The 23,094-nt window shown below is 39.2% G+C and overlaps 1 protein-coding gene across 1 annotated transcript in view; it reads right to left on the reverse strand.

The window, feature by feature from the left end:
* Window positions 1-7,954: 7,954 nt before the first annotated feature.
* Window positions 7,955-23,094, reverse strand: part of LOC145402641 (glutamate receptor 3-like) — a 30,576-nt gene continuing 15,436 nt past the window's right edge. Inside the window, exon 8 of the mRNA XM_080274632.1 lies at window positions 7,955-8,151. Coding sequence (XP_080130758.1) covers window positions 8,032-8,151 — 120 coding nt within the window. The 3' untranslated portion in view covers window positions 7,955-8,031. The remainder of the gene's footprint in view (window positions 8,152-23,094) is intronic.

Raw genomic sequence — 23,094 nt, forward strand, 5'->3', positions numbered from 1 at the left:
AAATTATAGCACTACAGACTTAGAGGCACTTGCAGTGATTTTTGCATTACAAAAGTTTCGTGATTTGGTATATGGTTACGAAATCCACTTATTCACCGACCATAAACCACTGGTGGGTATGTTTAAAGAAAAACTCCTTTCTGGGAGGAGAGCAAGATGGAAATGTACAGTTGAAAACTACAATGTACAAATACATTATATACAAGGTAAAATGAATATAGTAGCTGACGCATTATCTAGGAACCCGAACACAATTCAGGTCGCGGCGTTAGATCTCAAAGGAAATATCCCAAACCACGAGGATATCGCACTTAAGGCACAAAGACTTGACCCAGTATGGTCAAAAGTAATATACAAGTTAGAAAGTGGAGATGACATACAATTACCCAAACTTCATGTCCCACTTGAACAATTCACAATGGTCAATAATACATTATACAAAATTAACTCTAAACAACCAAAACGCCAAAGAAATACTAACCAGTTGGTAGTACCTAATGACATGATACCCCAAGTATTACGAATGATACACGACAGCCCACATGCAGGACACCCTGGAAAGGATAAGACATTCAACCAAGCCCAGCTATTATATTACTGGCCTTCATTACGAAGAGATATAAACAATCATATAGACAGATGCGAATCATGTGCGAAACACAAAGGATACCCAATCACACCTGCACCGATGGGTAATTACCCAGTACCACATCAACCATGGGACGTTGTCGCTGTTGATTTACTCAAGATGCCATTATCATACAATAATAACCTATACTTATTCGTAGCAACGGATCATTTTTCCCGTTATGTCATTTAGCTCCAATTAAAGATAAGACAGCAGAGACAGTAGCAAAGGCAATAACAGATAATGTAATATGTCGCTTTACTACCCCAAAAGGTATTAATAAGTGATAATGGAGGAGAATTTAATTCTGAGATCTTACAAGAAATATGTAAACAATACAACATCAAAAAGGTTAACGTTTTGGCCTATCACCCAACATCGAATGGGTTGGTAGAGAGACAAAATAAAAAGGTATTAGATGTGCTACGACACATTCTCAATGAAAATTATGCAAGCTGGGATGATTGGATTCCCAGAGTAGAGGCCTCCATTAATGGGTCTATAAATAAATCCATTGGTGACACACCACATTTCATTATATATGGCACAGATAAAAAATTACCATATGAGCTCCTAGAAGGTGACAGCATGCCTATATACAATTACGATGATTACTCTAAACTCCGTTTACGTGAATTCCAGGACATTCACAAAAGAGTGAAAAAACAATTAACGATGTCCAAGGAAGAAATGACGGAGGCATTTAACAAGAAGGCAAAAGATTCACCTATCAGCTTAGGAGACATTGTTTACGAGTCATTCATACGAGAGACAATAAATTATCCCCTAAATTTGAGGGCCCATACAGAGTAATTAACATACAAGCAAACAAAGTTTTAATTAAGTCACTTTCAAGTGGCGAGGAAAAACAAGTTCATATTGACCATTTAAAACGAGTTTCAAGGGAATTATCACATAATTATTCAGCCTCGGATACAACCGAACAGGTGAACGTACCTCAAGAAACCAAGCAAGAACACAACAATGATTACAAAAAAAATTAAGGTCATATACCAAACAATCGAACATAGGTGCAACTATTCCAATGAAATCTACAGTACATCATTTACGAGAATTAAATATCGATTTAAACTCCTTCTATAAATGAAATAACAGCCAACCGTAACGCTTACATCATCACTATCATCAATCACAGCTTTATAGGAAATTAATAGATTTTTTTTTCGGTAGGTTACGATGAAGGGACTTATGCTATGGATTCTCCTATACATAGTAAGAGTATATGCTTACACCTAGACCCCAAGCATATAGTACGACAAGGATGCCTCATAGCTCCAACGGCCACGACTACAATCGTCAAGGACGTCATGAGTACTGAAATAAGTCTAGATTACTTGTATGACTTACCTACTTATGTGAAAGACTTGCGACGCCCGATCACGAACTCTGGACTTCAAGATAGGGAATTATGTTTCACAAGCACATAACACCAAGGAAGTGGATGAAATGGTGAAGTTAGCGAAATGGAAACTAGAACAGGCGAAGTCAACTATGCTCGTCATGATCCAAGATCTCCCATCTTATGGAACGGAGGTACTGAGCGACAGGAACAATATCACACATACTCGCCAAAAGCGCGGTTTGTTCGATCTGGGCGGCGCAATTCTTGGGAACATCTTTGGATTGGCTACAGAGGATGACCTTAAAGAAATAAACAACAAATTTAATAAGATAGCTCAGGTACTAACATACCAAGATAAATTCATCACAGGACAGAACTCGGCAATGAAGACAATTGTGAAAAATCTGAAACAAGCAGAAAACGTAGCTCTCGAGAGTGTAGATAAAATAAATGACTTAGAGGGCAACGTTACTCTTTTCCAGCACTTCTCCATCATCACAGAACATATTGACACGATTCTACTACAATTAGAGAACACTAGAGATCATTTCAGGGCACTTATGCAAGGAATTTCGAATGCTGGTGATGGCAAGATCACAAATGACTTACTCCCAGTTCATGAGCTACGTCAGATAGTTAGTCAAGGCATACATAAACATAAATTGAAGCCATTGTTCCGCAGTAGGGAATTTATGCAATATTACCCGTATGCTTAGAAGCAACACTAACACCAACATCAGTGATAGTTCATGTACCATTCATCACGGAAGACCTGTTCACAGTATACCAAATACACCCCTTCCCCTATAGAAACAACAACACTTTGGTCATCATCAACATCAACACAGACACCGAACTCATCATGGTCTCCAAGAGACGAGACACTGTCACTTTCGCAAGTGAGTCAACGATTGAGCGAAAGTGCCGCTATCCTTACATGCTGTTCATCTTTGTCCTGCGTACATTTTCACGTTTCAGCCTACTGATACGGTCCCTTGTGAAATGGCTATCATCAGCAATAACAATATTCATCATCATTGCAACTTCACTTTTGCTCCAGATAAACTTGTACACCATCAACGCATTGGACACTCGCAGTTTTATTTCCCTCATAACACATCAGTTTACATAGTCTGTCCAGATATACCACCATCTCATACATCAGCCTCAGGATTATACATAGCACCAGACTACTGTGCGGTATTTACACCATCCATGTCTACTTTTTCCACCATCAATCACTACGCCATTATCAACCATACACACAAACATTTCCACCCACTGCCTAATATGAACTTAAACATGAGCACAAGTATTAAGCTGACTTCACCTAAGTTTGAAACTATGCAGCTGATCAATGAAACAATGAAGCCCTGGGAAGATTTGAGTTTGAGTATGTTCAACCCATATTATGTGTATAGCCAAGCACCTTCTGTCTTTATAATCATCTGCATTGTAGTTGCAATATTGCTGTTGGCAATGCACAGAATGCATGCAAGAATTGCTAATTTGGAGTCATTGCTTAGTGGGGGGAGAGTTAACATCACAGTTAACCACCCTGAATGAAGTGTATATATTTTGTATAAAGTATTAATTATATATATATATATATAAAAAATAAATAAATAAATAAAAAAAAATAATAATAATAATACAAAGAAGAATGACCCATATATGACAGACCAGTACCATTATCTTTGAATGAAATATTAATAACTCTTACAGTAATCTTAATTTTAAACTATTTTTATTCTTGCATGTATGCATTTCACTATAATATCCCAAGTACATACTGTATTACAGTTAAATAATTTACTTTAATGCATTTATTCAAATATGTATACAACTTATTTAAAATGTAATATTACTGAATAATCACTATTTACTATGAATAATATATGTATACAATATTCATACAATTATGTTACTTTACAATATTATGTATTTCACTTAATTAGCTTATAAGTTCATTATAATGTGTATGTAGTATGTATTAATATGTTATAACTATTAAATGTCGATGGTACGCCATTTTCGCGCGGCCGAGCAAATATAGGACTACATAATAGATAGATAGATAAATAAATAGATAGAGAGACAGATAGAGGCAGGAAGTCAAATGATGAGAAGGTGTTGTGTCTGCGAGAATCGAGCAGTACTAAACATGCTTACACCCTCTTAACACTGAGGAAAGCTGAAGACGGCGGCCAGTAAGGAGATGATGCAGTTAGCTGTCAGCAGTCCTCTCGTGAACAAAGATCCACGAGGAACACACGTGACACACCCCTGCTACACCAGATTTTAGGAAAGAGAGGGTAGAAGGAGACCAGCGACCCTAGAGAGAGGTCGAGACGGAGATTAGCCTTAGAATAGAAAGAGAGAGAGATAGCGAGACAGGGAGGTAGCTACCCGGGACTTATACTCTTCCCATGGGAGAGACCTGTTTAATATTTCCAAGACAAATAAAAATAGTCCCATACTATTCTTTACCTCTCCCGTCACTACATGACATCTGGTGGGGAAACTACTACAAGATATAAAAGCTGCTCGACCACAGGTCAAAAATATACTTCTCTACAAGTAACTACAAAGTCTTTATGACATAGCTTCTTCAACCTGCAATAATATTTAAAGTCATAATATCCCTCAGATCATAGTGAATTACATACTGCTTAATTGGCTGTGGTTGGGAAGGCCGTGACTTGAAGGTCTGTAGACAGCAGCTGAATGGGATGGATTCGTGTATCACCACTTGACTCACCAGAGTCTGAGACTCATGCATGGCCTGTGACACACACACACACACACACACACACACTATATATATATATATATATATATATATATATATATATATATATATATATATATTGGTTGTCTTAGTCCCTGGTGGGGTCGGCCACTCTTACATGTTGTCGTCAGTAACTTCTGTCCGCTGCGTCCTCTTCCTCCAGGCCTAACTGCCTCATTTCTTTCAGTTCCATCTCTCTACCTAATCCATTGTCTTCCCCTCGTTCTTCTCCCTTCCACCTGACTTCTCCATGCCACCTTCACAGGATCAACTTCATCCTGGTCACATGCTCATACCACCTCAAATGTGCCTCTCTTGTCTTCTCCACAACTGACACAACTCCTGCCTCTGCTCTGATGTCATCATTCCATCATTCCTCCTCCTCTCTCTGTGACACTCCCATCAGCCATCGCAGCATCCTCATCTCTGTTCTCTCCAGCTGTTTCTCTTAATTCTTCCTCAACGCCCAATCTTCTGCACCATACAGCACTATAATAGCAATTTTTGGAAGATGGCCTCAGGTCATTCCTCCATCTACCTCACTTACCCCAAAGGGGGGCGCGTCCCCCAGTTTGAAAAGCACTGGTTTACAAGAACATTGCCAACCGAGTGCTAACCCAATATAGTCATTGGTTTTGACGCATTCTATCAGTGACGTTTTTTGCTTTTGGTTCACTTAATAATATTTGTTTATCCAGACAAATGTTAGAACGCATAGTACTAGACTGATGCATGAAGGTTTATCAGAAATTCAGTAGAACAGAATAGCTGGGTTGAGAAACACTTCTTGTTTAAATGTAATGGGACAAATAAGTCCTTCTTCGACCTAATTCCCAAAAAGAATTATTATTCAGCTATATTCTCCTCAACTTTGAGTTGTATGATTATCTCTGTGTGGGGGGGGGGGAGGAGTGGGCGGAGAGGAAAACTGCCTGCCAAAATTTAATGCGTTTGGGTGAGTGTGTGTAATTGACCTGGCCGATCAGGATAACACGGCTCATTACCATCCAGGAAGAGAGCTGAGAGCTCATATAGTCCGATCAAGGACAAGGCTGTGACCTTCACACACGCACACAACCATTCCCTCCCTCAAGGGGAACAGTAACCTCCCACTTCGTTAGTGAAACTTTTCGCACCCGATCCGGCGCGCACCCCCGTATTACTACACGGCAGGCGAAAGCATTATCACTACGCCATTTGTGTGTGTGTGTGTGTGTGTGTGTGTGTGGTTAGAACAATTGTGTGGACGGTGCGACTTCTACTGCTAGCACATTTGTAGATATTATATTACGAAAATTTCGGAAAAACGTTAGGTGCATGCACAATTTGTAGCAATGCAAGTCTTACAGAAAGCAGGTAATTTTGTGTGAGTGTCCTGTGTATATTGTCAAATATATTACCATCTTTAATAGCGACATTATGTCCGTATTCACTTTAGAAGACAACTGAAAAATAGACTGACTGTATCTTATTCCTGCCAACCGAAAGGTTACCATTGAGTCTGTATGTACGGTAATCTGCGAGTGTCAGAGAGAGAGAGAGAGAGAGAGAGAGAGAGAGAGAGAATTATGCACGTTTAATACTCGTATAATCACGCACGTATGCACATTAGCATAAAGTTATATAGGCCTATTAAGATATGAGAGATTGGCCGTAAGAAAGTGTTGACTAGAGTATGCTTAAATTTATAGTCTGGTATGAAGGCCAGGCCCATCCATCAGTAAGTGCCTATACGACTATGAAAGGAAACAAATTAAGCCGTCAGTCTATAGGATCTGTTTTCCTTATTCTGCCAGCGTTTGGTCTTAAGATAACAGTAGTTGAATTATACAAATATAAAATGGACTATTACAGGATGTTAGATTCGGTATTTAATACAATTTGCAATGAAAGTTACAGTATCTTTGTTAAGCAACTTGCATGAGAAGCAGCTAAAATCAGTTCTAAATATTAGTAAAATCTCGGTCAACAATAGAAAGCTTTCTGATGAGGGGACGGAATGACGGAGGCGAAGGACAAGGTTACGTATTGGCGATACCTGTTTGCTTAGGTATTCAACTTATTCCATCAACTACTGAACCATCATTAGCAGCTTGTTGCCACAATCTTTTATTATTAATAGAAAAATCGTATTGGAATGATTATCTACGCTGAGTTTGTTAACACAATAAATGGCTATTAACCTCTCCCTAACACTCACTTACCCGCACCACCACCTCTACTCTCCCCCATCACTCGCCTTCCCCGCAACTCCCACCCCCTGCTTCACCCCCAGCACTGTTACCAGATCATTTCTGTTTGTCGCTGCTGCTGCCATCTACACAGTGTCCTGCGCGGAAATTTCTCAAACTGTACTGTATATATCTCTGTTTAGGGATAATAATAGCCATTTTTTATTAATAATATACTTTGTATTCGTTAGTTGCACAGATATTATGGAATATAATAACAGATAAGGACGCTGAACCATCAAAATGAAATTACTTGGACACTACAGTATAATAGCGCCACATGTTCCACATGTTCTCATCACAAATTGTGTGAGTCTGCCCTTTGGTTTTGTAAAACCATTCCTAATTATCATTTACCTTTTGCTTTGGTCGAGTTACTTTTGTATGTCTTGTTTTTTAGTAATTAAATTTTAAATCTGATTGTTAAAAGTACCCACTGTTTCTTTGTATTATTCATGATTTGACATTTGCATTAATAATGATCTCATTGCAGGGCACCCATAGCTGCTTTCCAGTGTAAGCAGTAGACATTATACATCCCATTCAATTACAAACATACATTTATATTTCCATTCGCAGATGCCAAATGCTGCAGTTCATCTAAACTGACACTGTGTGCGTATTATAGGGTTTGATAACTTCAGCCCATTCATTTCAAAATCCTTAGTTCATATATGTATTTCAAGTATTTAAAGTACAGTTTATCAGTTTGTTCCAGTGTGGGGTGTTGCCTTCCTTGAAACATCTTGGATCAACGTCATATTCTCTCATCAGTGACATAAGGACATTTGTGTTAAGATCAGATGCAGTTGACTAACTAAATTCACGATTAATGTGAGTACAGGGTTATATCTTTGTAAAAAAAAAAAAAAATTTCCAAGCACATAGCATGGCTGCATTTGCCAACAGATACCATCATGCCATGCTGGATTCATTGTCCTGACCAATTTATGCCATTAACTGAGCCAGCTGCACAGGTATGTATTGTTCGTTCATTACTGGATTGACGAGCATTAAATTAGAATGAGATATGGTCTTCGTTTAGATTACAGCCTTGGAGAGTTATTGGAAAGCATATCTCCACGAAAAGCACGAGAAAGCTGGCGATCCATCCTCCCACCAGCAACAAAAACATTCCCTGCAAGAATAACATTAAGAAAGAATTAGTGATTTACTGAGTATACATATATTCTAATTTTCTCAGTACAATTATGTCTGTTTAAGTTGTTCTTTTTCAACATCTTGACGATTGTAGTCAGCCTTGAGTAGATTCGTCAGTCTAAAGAGGATCTGTCTTTTCAACTAATTGTGATCTGGTGGCAGCAAGAAGTTATTTAAAGACGTTCTCGTACTGAGGAGGCTAAATACCGTAATTGCTAGGTCATAAGAATTAACGATACGAGATAGTCACCCGCCCTGGAGGTCGAAATGATGGATTCGGCGCTACTGGCAAAGTACAGTCAGAGAAACAAGTATCTTCCCAGGTCCGTCTGAAGAAAATTGACAACTGGCGAAATACAATAAAAACCCAGTCTCTACCAGTGCGTTTCTCTGATGGTTCGACTTTTCCGCTATGTATTCGTCAAATTTTGGGAAGATACTTGTGTTTGACTGTACAATACTTGCAGAAAATGATGGAATTGGGTGGTGTAGACTTACACCGGCTAGACCGGAGTCATCCCCACAATTTTTCATTAGAAGTTCTATTAACCTTGCACGAATTTGCTCAAAGAGGCTAAATGCAAGTCGTTTTGGTATTTAAGATCTATCTTTAAGTCAATATGTAAAATTTATTACGTGTTTAATATGGCCCGAACCTTTCCGACCTGCATGTAGTGTTACAGAATGGTAGGTCATTTCCAATTCTTTGATTTAAAAAGTGCTAAATTATTTAGCTTACCCCCTATGTAACCGACACTGAAATTAGATATTTTATAGTGGGTTGCGAGGCGCAGAGTTCCAGTAAAATGTAAGGCATATAGTAAAATCTATTGTCTGATTAAGAATTTGTTTAATATATGGTCATGCATTACATGCGATTTTTCCCTGCACCGGTATACGACATACTTCGGGTTTTTGTTGGTGTACAAACATTTGAATTTATAGTTGAAAGACTGATAATTCCTAAACACACACACACACACACACACAAACAAACAAACAAACAAGACCATTACAAATATTTGGTTAAAATTCATTAATTCTTTATTCTTTTGCACAATATGTTTAACATTGTCCTCCCTCTCTCTCTCTCTCTCTCTCTCTCTCTCTCTCTTTCACACACACATACACATACACATCCATACATCCATCATCCAATCCTACATTGCTCCATGAGGAGCGTAGGAGCGCGCGCGCACACGCACACACACACACACACACACACACACGGGAGACACCAAAGAGTGCAGACGTGGCCGACAGCGCTCCATACCGAGCCAGCACGGCCAGTGGCATTACCTAAATTAGTATCTTTATATGAGTCAAGCTCTGTACCAGGTTAGACTAAATGTTTTTTTATTATTAAAAAAAAAAAGAAAATGTTTAAACAAGACTTGTTCAAACAGAAAAGGGAACCGAATATCGAAAGAATGCGCTCAGTCAGCTGATTGTTTGTTTAGACTACAACTGACCCAGGGAATGTACAGTAAGTACTTTGTGCTTTTAGTATTGCAAAATGGACACATACTTTAGTAAAGCAAATTTGGAAAAGAAAAGGGATAAAGGTACAAAGCGAGATGATGATTTCTACCAAGAACTGGTTGAAATGGAGACTCACAGTAGACTGGTTGAACGTGTACACAAACTGGAAATGGCCTTTCAAAATGAGATTGATGAAATAAAGAAGCAGATGCACTTGCAAAAGGAAGAAATAGAAAAACTAGGAAGGGAGGTCAACAAGAAAGACACAACTATCAGTGAACTAACATTGGAACTGAGTACAATTAGGAGGAAAATGAGTGAAATGGCAAGTACAGTAGTCAACCACGAGAGTATTATAGAAGAGTTCAAAAATGATATAGAGACAATTAGGCAAGTAAGCAATCTGATAGACCAGAGCAGTGATATTGAGGAGAAGATAACACAGGTGAATGAAACTGTGCGAAGCTATAAAAATGATGTGGAGACCACGAATGCTGAAATGGTGAAAGTAAAGAATGACTTAGAAACAAGGGTGGAAGAAAAAAGCATTAAAAAGGAAGTGAAAAGAATAATCCAAAACAATCCAAAGTTAGTCAGAGATTCAGTAGATATCAACAAATCTATAGTAATCACTGGTATAGAAGAGGAAGAAGTAAAAAATAAGATCTCAAGAGACAAAAAGGAGATGACAAATGTAATGAGTTTATTGAAAGAAGTATCAGAGGAAATCTGTAGTAAAGACATAGAGGAACACAAAAGGTTAGGGAAATACGAGAAAAGCAAGTCAAGACCTCTAAAGGTGACTTTCCAGAGTGTAAACACTTTGGAGGAGATACTAAAAAATGCAAAGAATCTTATGGAAAAAGAGAAGTTCAAAAATGTATGGATAAAAAGATGCCTAACACAAGAGGAACTGGAACTAGTGAAAGAGAGAAGGGAGGAAGCAAAAACAAAAAATGAGGGAAGATCAGAGGAGGAGAAGAACACATTTTTTTTTTACAAAGTAATAGGATTGCAGGTACGAAAGTGGTACATAAGCAGGAGGGAATAAAAACGAGGAAGGTAGTAGAACCATGTCATGACAAGTATATTAACAAGATGATAAAGTTGATGTACTCATATGTGGATGGAATGGTATCAAAATTAATAGAGATGAATGATTATGTCAGAGATAATGAACCACATATAATATGCCTAACTGAAACAAAATTAACACCAAGGATATCAAATGACATACTAAACTTAGAGGAATATAATATATGGAGAAGAGATAGAAACTTAAAAAAAGGAGGAGGAATTATAATATTAACTAAGAAAAATCTAAAAGTCAATGAAATAAAACTAGATATACCCTCACAAGTAGAGCTGATTGCAGTAGAGATCAACACATCTGAAGGGAAAATAATTGTAGCCAATATGTACATGCCACCCAGATCAAACACATGGGAAAGAGATGAATATAAGGACCTGGCAGAGAGTACAATTCAGAGTTTAAGAGCATTACTACATAAAATGGAAGAGAAATCGGAAAGAATTATACTAACTGGAGATTTTAATACAAATATAAATTGGAATACTCTAGATATAATTAGCCAAGAAAGCTGTTGGGACGAAAAGCTCCTGGATCTTGTGCAAGAGTTTTTCCTAACGCAACTTATGAGGGAAACCACCAGAAAAAGAGGACTCAATGTACCTTCAGTGCTAGATCTCATATTTACTAGGCAAGAAAATGATATTGACAGTTTAATACATCACCCTCCATTCGGCAAAAACTATCATGCTGTACTAAATTGCAACTTCAAGATAGCTTATGACATAGTTAACAGCAATGAAAGTTACAAAAAGAGTCAAAACTATAAAAAGGGAAATTATCATGACCAAAAGAATTATTTCTTGGAAGCTGATTGGGAGAATGAGCTTAGAGGACAAGATTTAAATGCTGTATATAAAAAATTCTGTGAATTTTATGAAATAGAAGTCCAGAAGTACATCCCACAGCACAAAGAAGCAGATAAGAAAATACAGAAATGGTTCAATACAGAATGTAAAAAATCAAAAGAAAGAAGAGATTTGTTGGGAGTAGATACAGAAGACACAATAGTGAAAGGGCATATAATAATTACAAACAGGCAAGAAACGATTATACAAGAATAAGGAGGGAAGCCTAAAAACAGTTTGAGGAGGATGTCATAAATAGAAGTAGTGATCAACAGAAGGTATTTTACAGCTACATCAGAAGCAAAACCAAAGTAAAAGATAAAATACAATCCATTACGGACGAGGGAATCACCTATACACAAGAGAAAGATATTTGTGAAGCACTAAATAAGAATTTCCAATCAGTTTCTACAGAAGAAAAAAAATTTGGGAGGGACTATGTGGAACATGCATGCCCACACATACTACCAGATATACAAATAGCAGAAAAAGTAATACAGGAGGAGTTAAGTAAATCAGACAGAGGAAAAGCAAGTGGTCCTGATGAAATTTCATGGGTGCTACGAGAATGTGCAAAGGAGTTAAGTAAACCATTATTTTTAATTTTCAAGAAACCCTTAAGTCAAGGTAAACTACCTGATATTTGGAAGAAACCAAATATTGTCTCCTTATTCAAGAAAGGGAATAGACAAAATCCACTCAACTACCGACCAGTATCACTGACCAGTGTTGTAAGCAAGGTATTAGAAAAGCTCTAAGAATAGCTTGGGTAAATCATCTTGAAGAACACAATATAACAGAAAGACAGTTTGGTTTCAGAAAAGGAAAATCATGTGTTACTAATCTGTTGAGCTACTATGACAGAGTAACAGACACAATACAGGAAAGAGAAGGATGGGTGGACAGTATCTATTTAGATTTCAAGAAAGCATTTGACACAGTACCACATCAAAGACTTTTAGGGAAACTGTACCATCAAGAAAGAATTCGAGGCAAACTGTTTTGTTGGATGCAAGATTTTCTCATAAAAGGAGAAATGAGAACAGTAGGCTACTAAGGGGAAACTACTCATCATGGAAAGAAGTGACTAGTGTAGTACCACAGGGCTCAGTCCTGGCACCAATCATGTTTTTAGTGTATATAAATGATATAGACAGTAACACTGGAAATGAAAGCTATCTAAATATGTTTGGAGATGATGCAAAAATGGAAAGGAGAATTAGTAACACAGACTCTTGTAAAAAGCTACAAGAAGAATTAAATAAACTTCATGAATGGAGTAATACATGGCAAAGGGAATTCAATGTGGACAAGTGTCATGTAATCAAGTTTGGTAAAAGTGGAAAAAGACCTGATTGGGATTATACGTTAGGAAATAAAGCCCTATACACATTAGAAAGAGAGAAGGACCTAGGTGTGATTATCAATAACAGACTATCTCCGGCTGACCACATCAGTGAGAAGGTACGGAACATGTATACACTACTTGCAAATATGAGAATAGCATTCACATACATAAATGAAGACATGCTAAGAAGGATAATAACATCATTCATCAGGCCAACCCTGGAGTATGCATCAGTAGTCTGGAGTCCTCATCTCAAAAAACACATAGACAAGATTGAAAAGTTTCAAAGGGCCGCTACAAGATGGATACCAAGCTTAACCCATTAGTGCCCACGAGTACTTTAAAGGACGTGGAAAGTATTCCTCATAAACATCTCTCTCATTCTGTTTTGAAAAAAGATTAGCAGATAATTATTTTTCAATAGACAAGGACAACTCGTACATTCCAATAAGTATAATGGATTGTATTGGTAGTGACGACAACCCCCTGCTACAGGCCACTAAAGTGAAGACATTCTGTGAAGATGGAAGGAGGCTCAGGTCGCAAGAATCTCATCTACAAAAAAAGGTAAATGTACTAAATTAACCCACAATTTTTTTTTTTGTCTTAAAAAAACTTGAAAGATGTACCTTTGTATGTGAAAGAAGATAGTTACAAATTATTTGCATAGTCTTGCCCTATACGAAAGTTGATTTTTGGAAGCACTTTAAAGTACGCATGGGCATTGTCCCTGGAGACAGGTGTAAAAGTAGAAAAACAGAAAATATTGTGTGTGTGTGTGTGTGTGTGTGTGTGTGTGTGTGTGTGTGTGTGTGTGTATAATTTAGCCATTTTTAATTACTTCTTAATGTTTTTTATTCCATTAGTCGTATATATTTCATGCTGTAGCCTTTTCTATAATGTTGCTACTTTTTTTTGGCATCATTTCATATAAAATAGGGAATTTTTTTTTTTTAGGCAAATGGAACAGAAAAATCATAAAATAAGTGAAAATACCACAGAAATGAACATGTAAGCATATAAAATGTGAAGAAAAAGAATCATAAAGTGTATAATATTACCTGATAGATAATACTGATAGACTTGACAAATAGATTAAGGATGCTGTAAATATTGAAAATAACAAAGTATTTTCTTCCATTATTTTCAGGACAGTTGGAATGTCATTGGCACAAATTCTTTCAATTTTGGAGGACAAACCACCCACTCAACCAACCGACATTGCCATCTTCCCTCCTGATGAGGATAAAGCTGTCAGTGACGAGGACAATGATGGTGAGGATGGTGGACCAAAAGACCCCAATCAGGTGGGGAGCCAAATGATGAACCATCAGGCAGTGATGGTCCAGTGGGGAAACCAACACCAGCCGCATCCACATTCTCCCTGTCCTATCCCCCAGTACCCTGGCTGACGTCAGAAGGAACAACGGCAAACACCTGGTCAAGACACCAGACAGGGAAAACGTCTGTAGCCACTGCAAGAAAAGGACTCTGTACAGGTGCCGCAGGTGCAATGTGGGACTCCACCCCGACTGTTTTGAGGCCTACCATCAATAAATCCACCACAAAGTCACCAGCCAAGCCACTAGTAAGGTTGAGGTCACTCCAGCTGCCCAAGTCACTTTTGATTTTTTTTTTTTCTTCTCAGTAAAGGATCCTTTATTTCCATGAGAAGTTTCAAAAATGTGAAAATAAAATAACTAAAACCACTTGCATTTTCATTTCTAGTAACCTTTGTTTACATGTATTCATGTAATTGCGGCAATTTGCAACGAAAAATACCTGAAGATTGGCGAAATATTATGAAAAAAAAATGATGAAAAACAGTAAATGTGTCGATTTTTAGGTTAGGTTAAGTTTCTTTCTAGGTAAAAAAGTTCACAGAAAGTTATTAAGATTAGTTCAAATTAATATTAAAGCTTAGATGGGAAGGAGAAGAAAAGGAGGAATTCAGATTAGAATGCAGAAATAGGTTTTTGGTGTTGGAAACGTTGGAAGAGGGGGAGAGAAGTGTAGATGAGATGTGGGAGAATGTGAACAAGGTTTTGCATGAGACTGCTGAATGTACGATTGGAAGGACACATAGATTCAGGAGAAAGAAATGGATATTAGAGGAAACGTGGGATATGATAAAAAAGAGAGGTGAGGCTAAATTGAGGAGTGAGATGCAATGCGTTGATGAACGAGAGATTGAATCAGCAAGAGCTGCGTACTGGAGTTTGAATTCAGAAGTAAGAAGGTTAGCTAGGACAGATAAAAGAAGATGTGTGGATGAAAAGGTTGCAGAGACTGAAATCTTAATAAACAAAAATAATGGACAGAGTCAAAGAATAGCATATGAATCGATTAGAGAACTGAGTGGTAATGCAGGTAAACGCAAGGAAATACCAGTTAGAGACAGGGAAGGAAATTTATTGACCAAAGATGGAGATATTAAAAATAGATGGAAAGAGCATTTTGAGACAGTTCTTAATAGACCAATACCACCAGAAGAGGATATACCGTCTGCTCAGGAAGATTTAAATATAGAAACAGGAGAGTTGAGGCTTGCAGAAGTGGAGAAAGCAGTAAAACAGTTAAAGAATAATAAGGCACCAGGGGAGGATGGTTTATTTCCGGAAATGTTTAAAGTGGAGGGGGATAGATTAATAATGATCTTGACCAAGCTATTCAATAAGATATGGGTGACGGGGTTACTACCATCAGTTTGGAAGAATGGTGTAATTGTTAGAGTTCCGAAGAAGGGAGACCTGAGTGAATGTGGTAATTGGAGGGGAATCTCTTTGTCACCGATAGCTTTGAAAGTTTTCAGTAGAGTGTTGTTAAATAGGTTGGAGCCGGTGGTTGAGGGTATTCTGAGGGATGAACAGGCTGGTTTTAGAAAGGGACGTGGTTGCAATGATCAGATCTTTATAGTTAGGCATTTGATGCAGCAAGTTAATGAAATGAGAGTACCGTTAAGTCTTTGTTTTGTTGATTTTGAAAAGGCTTTTGATAGTGTTTCGAGAGAGACTATGGGGAAGATCATGAGACATTATGGAATACCAGAGGAGTTTGTGAGGGTCATTATGAACATGCATGAAGACACATTTTGTAAAGTGATGGTTGATGGTTGTCTGACTGATTCGTTTGAAGTCAAGTCCGGAGTAATTCAAGGTGGTGTTCTATCGCCTTTACTATTTATATTGGTCATTGATTACATTATGAAACGCGTTGGAACAGAAACCGGTGCAGGTATACTTTGGGGAGAGAACAGGAAACTTTTGGATTTAGATTATGCAGATGATAAAGTTTTGATTTGTGATGGGCCAGAAGAGATGCAGAGAGTGTTGGACTGTTTGGTGAGTGAAGGTCGCAAGGTGGGTTTGGTTATTAATTGTGGAAAAACTGAAATAAACAATATGAATATGGAAAATGCGCAGGAATGTGTAATTGGAGGTATGGTTGTAAAGCAAGTTGATAGGTTTAAATATTTAGGTACTTATTTAGCCAAGGATGGTTCTTTGAACTTTGAATTCGAGGAAAGGTTAAAGAAGGCTAATCAGGCAATGGGAATGCTTAAAAATATTTGGAATAATAAAAATTTTTCTGTGCATACAAAAATCAAACTTTATAAGGTAATGGTTAGGAGTATCTTAATTTATGGACACGAGTCTTGGTACAGCACAGTGACTATGGAAAATAAATTCTTGGTGTTTGAAAACAAAGCACTTAGAAGAATATTAGGAGTTAAGTGGTGGGAAAGGATACCAAATAGTAGAATTAGAGAAATAACGGGAGTGCAGCCGGTCGTTGAATATGTTAGGTTCTCACGATGGAAGTGGCTAGGACATGTGTATAGGAGACAGGGAATAGTACGAGGTACACCAGGGTGGGTGGCACTTAATAGAAGAGGTAGAGGAAGGCCAAAAGAGACGTGGGTGAGGACAATGAGACGGGAAGCTGGAGATGAGTGTTGGGGAGATCTTGAGGAGTTAGCACAAGATAGGATGTGGTGGTGTGAGTTCATCGAGGCCCTATGCATCCCCGAGGGTGCCACAGGAAATGATTGATTGATTGAATATTAAAAGTGAATTTTATTGTTTTTTATAATTTTTCAGTGCCTGTTGTAATGTTTCATAATTTACAGGTATCCGTAGGGACAGTGCCCACACATACTTTAAAGGACGTACCCGTTTCACCCACTTCTGGTTAAAATTTTGAAACTTTTCTTTTTGATTCGCCATCCTGACCCCACAGGCACTATTTGTACCAAATTTCATAATAAAACTCCAACGCGATCTATGACCGGGCACTAAATGGGTTAAGGGATCTAAGCTACGAGAAAGACTAAATAAACTGAATCTACCAACACTACAGGAGAGAAGGAAAAGAGGTGACATGATAATGCTATATAAATGCATATCACGGAAGGAGAAAATAGACATAAATGAGTACTTAACATATGGGGAAGCATCAGCAAGAGGACACTGCAAAAAACTGCATAAGAAGAGAGGTGATAAAGACGTTAGGAAATTCAGTTTCCCAAACAGAGCAATTGATCATTGGAATGCATTACCGAATGAAATAGTGTGTGCCAAAACAATTCACAAATTTAACCTGTCACATCCCAAGGTATTCTGGACCTCCGACATCCCCCAGTCCCGAGCTATTTTGGAAAAAAAAAATTTTGGCTAAAACTTCCGCTTTGGTTGAGAAACGAAGGAAAATCACCAAGAAAGGGCTTACGTGGTCTATAAGTGGTCGGAACAGGTGAGGTCCCCCGCGCCAGGTATCGTATTCTATCACTGACGTGTGAGGCGCTCACGTTTTCTATGGTAGGGAATACTGGGAGAAACAACACTCAACATCTCTATATTTATTGAATTTGAACTAATAAACAATAACAATAGCAATATAATGGATTTCAGACACGTATATATGAAAAATAATCATTGTACCATCGCGCGAGCATAGCCAGTTAGGTCCGAATCGTAACATGATATATGCTAAGTTTCTTGTATCAGTCAACATATCATTTTATCTACTTGTATACTTCTGTTTCAATGACATTTTACCAATTTCAACTGTTTGTAAACGTTTTCGGATGTTTTCATTCATTATGATGACATGCAGCATAAGTTTAGCACACATTGGCTGACTAAGCGCACTCGCTATGACTCGTATTTCAACATACCCAATTGTTTTATCACTTTCCTATTATTTTTCCCTTTACATAGAACCTTTCCTCCACCACTGTAAATGTTTTCAATTATTTACATTCATTACAAGGGCGTTTAGCGACATGCTAGCCCATATTCACATAGCAAGCACAATCTCAAACACTTGTGTTTCATCTTCTACTTTATTTATTCACTCCAATTATACTTTCCAACTTACATTACACACGTTTACACCCCTATACTGCACTGTACATACTTACTGGCATTATTTATTCAAGTGAGCGTCAGAATATCGCACGAAAATACCCTCGCAATGAATGTTTCGACCAACATAATACGCAAACACTTATATTATAATTCTTCACATATATTACACACTTTCCCACTTGTTGACTTCTATTTTCATTATTACGGGCCTTATTCATTCAACTGAGCGTCAGGATATCGCATCTTTATACACACGCTAGGAATATTTTGACTTAGAATATATTTCAGCACTTAACAATAATTTGAACTTATACCCGTTATCATTTCCAATAATAATAATTACATATTTACGGGCCTTGTTTATTGCAATGAGCGACAGAATATTGCATCATAAAACCCTCGCTAGGTATGTTTCCACTTACAGCATATTTATACACTTACATACAATTTTTGCACTTATGTTATACCCGTATGCACTTTATACTAATATTTGCAGATCAACATGACTGATAATTTCAGTGAGTGTCTGTTTGTCGCATAAAATTCATAGTTTCAGCGTCCTCTCGCATTCACACCATATCAGAATTGCATCAACATGTGATATTCGCTGAAACATGGGTGAATACAGAGACCCACGTCACACTTGATGCACTCATAGCGGGTGTCCTTCCTCTGTGTGGTGAGTCTCACCCGGGAATTGCTACACACGTGACACTTGCGTTGGGGCCTAGGTCTGTTTGGCTGGGAAGGGATAGGAGTGGGGAAATGGCGGCCGGATATTCTCAGGGGAGTTTGGGCAATAGGGGCAGTGCGGGTGCGATGTTGGGGCCTTTCAACAGCATAACGTGCAAACATCTCTCTTGTGAGCTCCCTCACAAACCCTTCAAAGGTTTCCTGAACTGTTGTCATGGCGTGAAGGTGGTGGCAATTCAGAGCAGTGATGTCTAGCAAGTGAAAGAACAGTTTCTTATACCACTTCATCGTGGTCCTGGCACACTCTACCGTCGATATCATGGAGTCTGACTGGTCCACCAGGCGCATGTTTATGTTATAGTCCATGACACACTCAGGTTTCCAAATGTGACGCCTGTTCTCGCTCCGGTAATCAACGGAATTAGTACGGTGCATCAAGGGGCGGTGAACCGTTGACAAGAGGCTTACTTCTCTATTATGGTTCCACACAGTTGCAAGGATGTTGTTGGCTTTGAAGAAGACAACCTCATTCCTGGCAAGTTTCCGCCCTACCTTGGCCATGTGATGCCGGTTCACCTTCACAGTTCCACAGACTCCCGTTTCATGCATGTGAAGATAACGAGCGAGAAGAGGGCTAGTGTACCAGTTGTCCAGGTAGAGGACGTGACCACGATGAAGGTAGTCTTCTATCATTGTCTTTACCACTGCTCCCGACAGTCCAATACTCTGATCTTCTAATATGTCTGTCTGTGCACCGGTGTATAAGACTATGTCTTGCACGTATCCAGTCCTACAGTCGCACATAACAAAGATCTTGAACCAAAAACGGTGCCTTTTGCTGGGTATATACTGCCTAAATGAAATATTACCTCCCCACAACACGAGACTCTCGTCTATGACGAGGTCTCTATAGGGATAAAATGACGAACGAAAGGTTTGCCTCAGGTGATCAAAGATCAACCTAATTCGCCTCATCTTATCTGTGTCGTTCGCATTTGCAGGATCATGAGCATCATAGAAATGGAATTTGTTGAAACCGATTACGGCTCATCACTTGCCCAAATATTGGGGTAAACATAACAGGGTCCCTTGTCCAGTAAGCCGGAATTCTGTTCTTTCGTATAATACCCATCAAAAGGACCAGGGCAAAAAATAGGAGCATTTCTGAAAGGGAGACAGGGTAATCATATATGATAGAATGCCTACTCCTTGTTCCTCAAGGCTCTGGGTGCTTGCAAAACAGTTGGTTTGGTAAACAATCTGCTCCACGAATGCCTCACTAAAAAACAGATGGAAAAAATCCAACCTGGTGGAATTACGGTGAATTCCAGGAGCAATGCAGCCAGAGCACCCCTGCTCAGTGAAGGGGTGAATGAGGGGAGAAAAATCACTCCCATCCTCCCAATTCCATCCCACAAATCCCTCGTCCCCATCATCCCCATCACTGCCTTTGTCTGGGTGGGGAGGAGATCCTGGTGGGGGAGGTTGGGGAGAAGGAGTGCGGAGGGCTTCCCCACTGTCACTCCTCTTCCCTCTACCTTTACCCTTTCCCTTTCCCTTACCCTTACGGCCTTGAGGAACATTAGGGGGCTGTGGGGATGAAGTAGGGGAATATTGGGGAGCATAAGACGTGCTGGGGAGTGGTTCCTCCCCACCTTCCCCCTCCATGACAACACCACGTGATTTTTCACGCACCCTAGCTCGACCACGTGTTAGGGGATATTGGGGAGCATAAGACGTGCTTAGGAGTGGTTCCTCCCCACCTTCCCCCTCCATCACAACCCCACGTGATACAGAACGCACCCGCACTCGCCCACGTGATACACCCCGCCGCCTCACACTACCTAGGGAGAGCAATGACTCACTCATGTCACTCTCACTTTCCATACTCCTCCCTGCACTTTCCCTTTCACTCCCCACTCCCTCCACGGCACTTCCTAACTCCCCAAACAAAATACTAGGCCCACACCTGCTCGTCCGACATGGTGTGCGCTCTGGGCCATGAAGAGTTATTACCTCACGTCCATACCATGTGGCAGCACATCCCACGACTCCGTCCTCGTCCTCGTCATCGAAATCTGGTTCCACATCACGTTGGGGCTGGGCATAGGATCTTGCACGTGGGTTCTTGGCCGGCTGCCCCTCCTAGCAGCATGGTAAGTCACATACTGCCGCTTCCTGGGGGACGGGACTTCTTCATCACTGCTGCTGGTTTCCTCCTCCTCTGGCTGCACATAATCTTTATCAACAACTTCGTCGTCCAGTGGGGAATCACTGTCGCCTGTAAAGGCATCCAGGGCGGCTTGAATTTCGACCTCTGAGAGACCTCTCGTAGCCATGTCTGAGCAGGACCGTTGCTACCAGGTGAGTGGACGAGCCGTGGGTTAGCGCGGGTCGTGCTGGGTCGCCAAGTGTCCCCGCCTGGTGGCAGGTAGGGGAAGGTCATGCGAGGATACGTACTGCAAATCAAGCGCGAAATTTGAAAATTGTCGAAATTATGCACTTTGCAATTGCACGACGTACCGGTACGTTGCTGGGACTGGCAAATGCAATTCGTTGCAATGTACCCATACATTGACGGGATGGGGCGGGTTAACCCCTACACCGCGGGCATGTTTACCGATGTTTTGCATGTGCCGCGGGGTTATTCGGGCTCTGACAGACTCTCAAAAAATATTTGCCAAAAATCAGTTATTAGTCCTAGAATATTAAAATTACATATGCTTATGGCACATACCTTCAGCTTTCTCCTGGAATGTTTGTTGAGCCTTCTTCTGTTACCATAGGAATTGTGGAGACCTCTGAAGTTGGGTAATGAAGTCTCCACTTTACACTTCCCGACAACCCGTAATATGATTACCACAGCCAGATATTAACACTATAAACACTACTCTATGATTTTCAAGTAGTTTGGGACCCATACTCCAAAAAAAAAAAAACACTGTGAAAGCAATGAAAATTATGAGCGCGTCTGACCGTCGCACTTGCGCTAGTTTGCAATTGGTACTCTGTCATTTATTATTCATAAAACCCCTCACACTTTATATTTCTATTACTATATAACACTTATATATATGTACAGTCTTGATCCATGAGTTTCCTTCAGTAGTATTAGTTTATTGTCGCTTTAGGGATTCAATTTCTTTCAGTAAAATACGTAGCATTCACTTTCTCGTCCTGTATACTAGCATTGAGAGTGAATGTCACTTTCATCTTCACTTTCATAACTCATAGTATTCAGACATGCTAGAGTGAAACTTTCACTTTCATTACTCCTAGGGTATATACTCGTATTCTTATAATACTACTCATTTACATTATTATTTACATTCTCTATTTTATTCACGTTATTTACATTTCTATTTTAATTACACTGTGTTATGCACTGTTACTTGAAGTAACTTATAAAACTATTTTCCATTGTTCACGTATATTTACATTCATTACTTTCATTTGCTGTTTACACATTATTTACACATTATTTACAATTCCACTTGCACTGTTTTACTCATTAGAAAGATCTTAGTCACTCTTTTATCAATTGTCAGCCCTTTACCTCTTTCCACACGAGGTTTAGTAGGGGGTAAAGGTCACAGGGCCCTTTGCATGGGGGTGAAAAAGTCCCTGAAGTCAGCAAGAGGAAACAGACGTACCTCCACTTCGGAAGATGAGAGTGAACTGATAAGAGAGGGCCGGGGTAGAGGCCTACTTAGGGGATATGCAGTACTACCAACGTTAGCTCTTGAAACAGCTATGTATAGCAGTGAAATGATTGGCAGGAAATCTAGACAATACATTATAAATTAGGTAGTTCCAGGTGAATGTAAATATTACTTAGGCTTCTCCCTTCCCTCCTTATATGTATATTTATTACGAAAACAGATTATACGGCATATTTCAAGGGGAAAAACACAGCGAAAATTAGCGAACGAGTGCACGTGAGGTGTTGTCAGGTGATAATTTGCCAATTCCAGGTGTATGGCACTCTCACTTACCTTATTTTTTTCTTGTATATATTATTTGGTATAAGAATAGGGCATAGGGCTTATTTGAATGGATGAAAACAGTGAAAAATTCCAGGGAAGATTTA

Source organism: Coenobita brevimanus, chromosome 58 (genome assembly GCF_032717465.1).
Source record: "Coenobita brevimanus isolate Jiangsu-jjx chromosome 58, ASM3271746v2, whole genome shotgun sequence".
Lineage (NCBI taxonomy): Eukaryota > Metazoa > Arthropoda > Malacostraca > Decapoda > Coenobitidae > Coenobita > Coenobita brevimanus.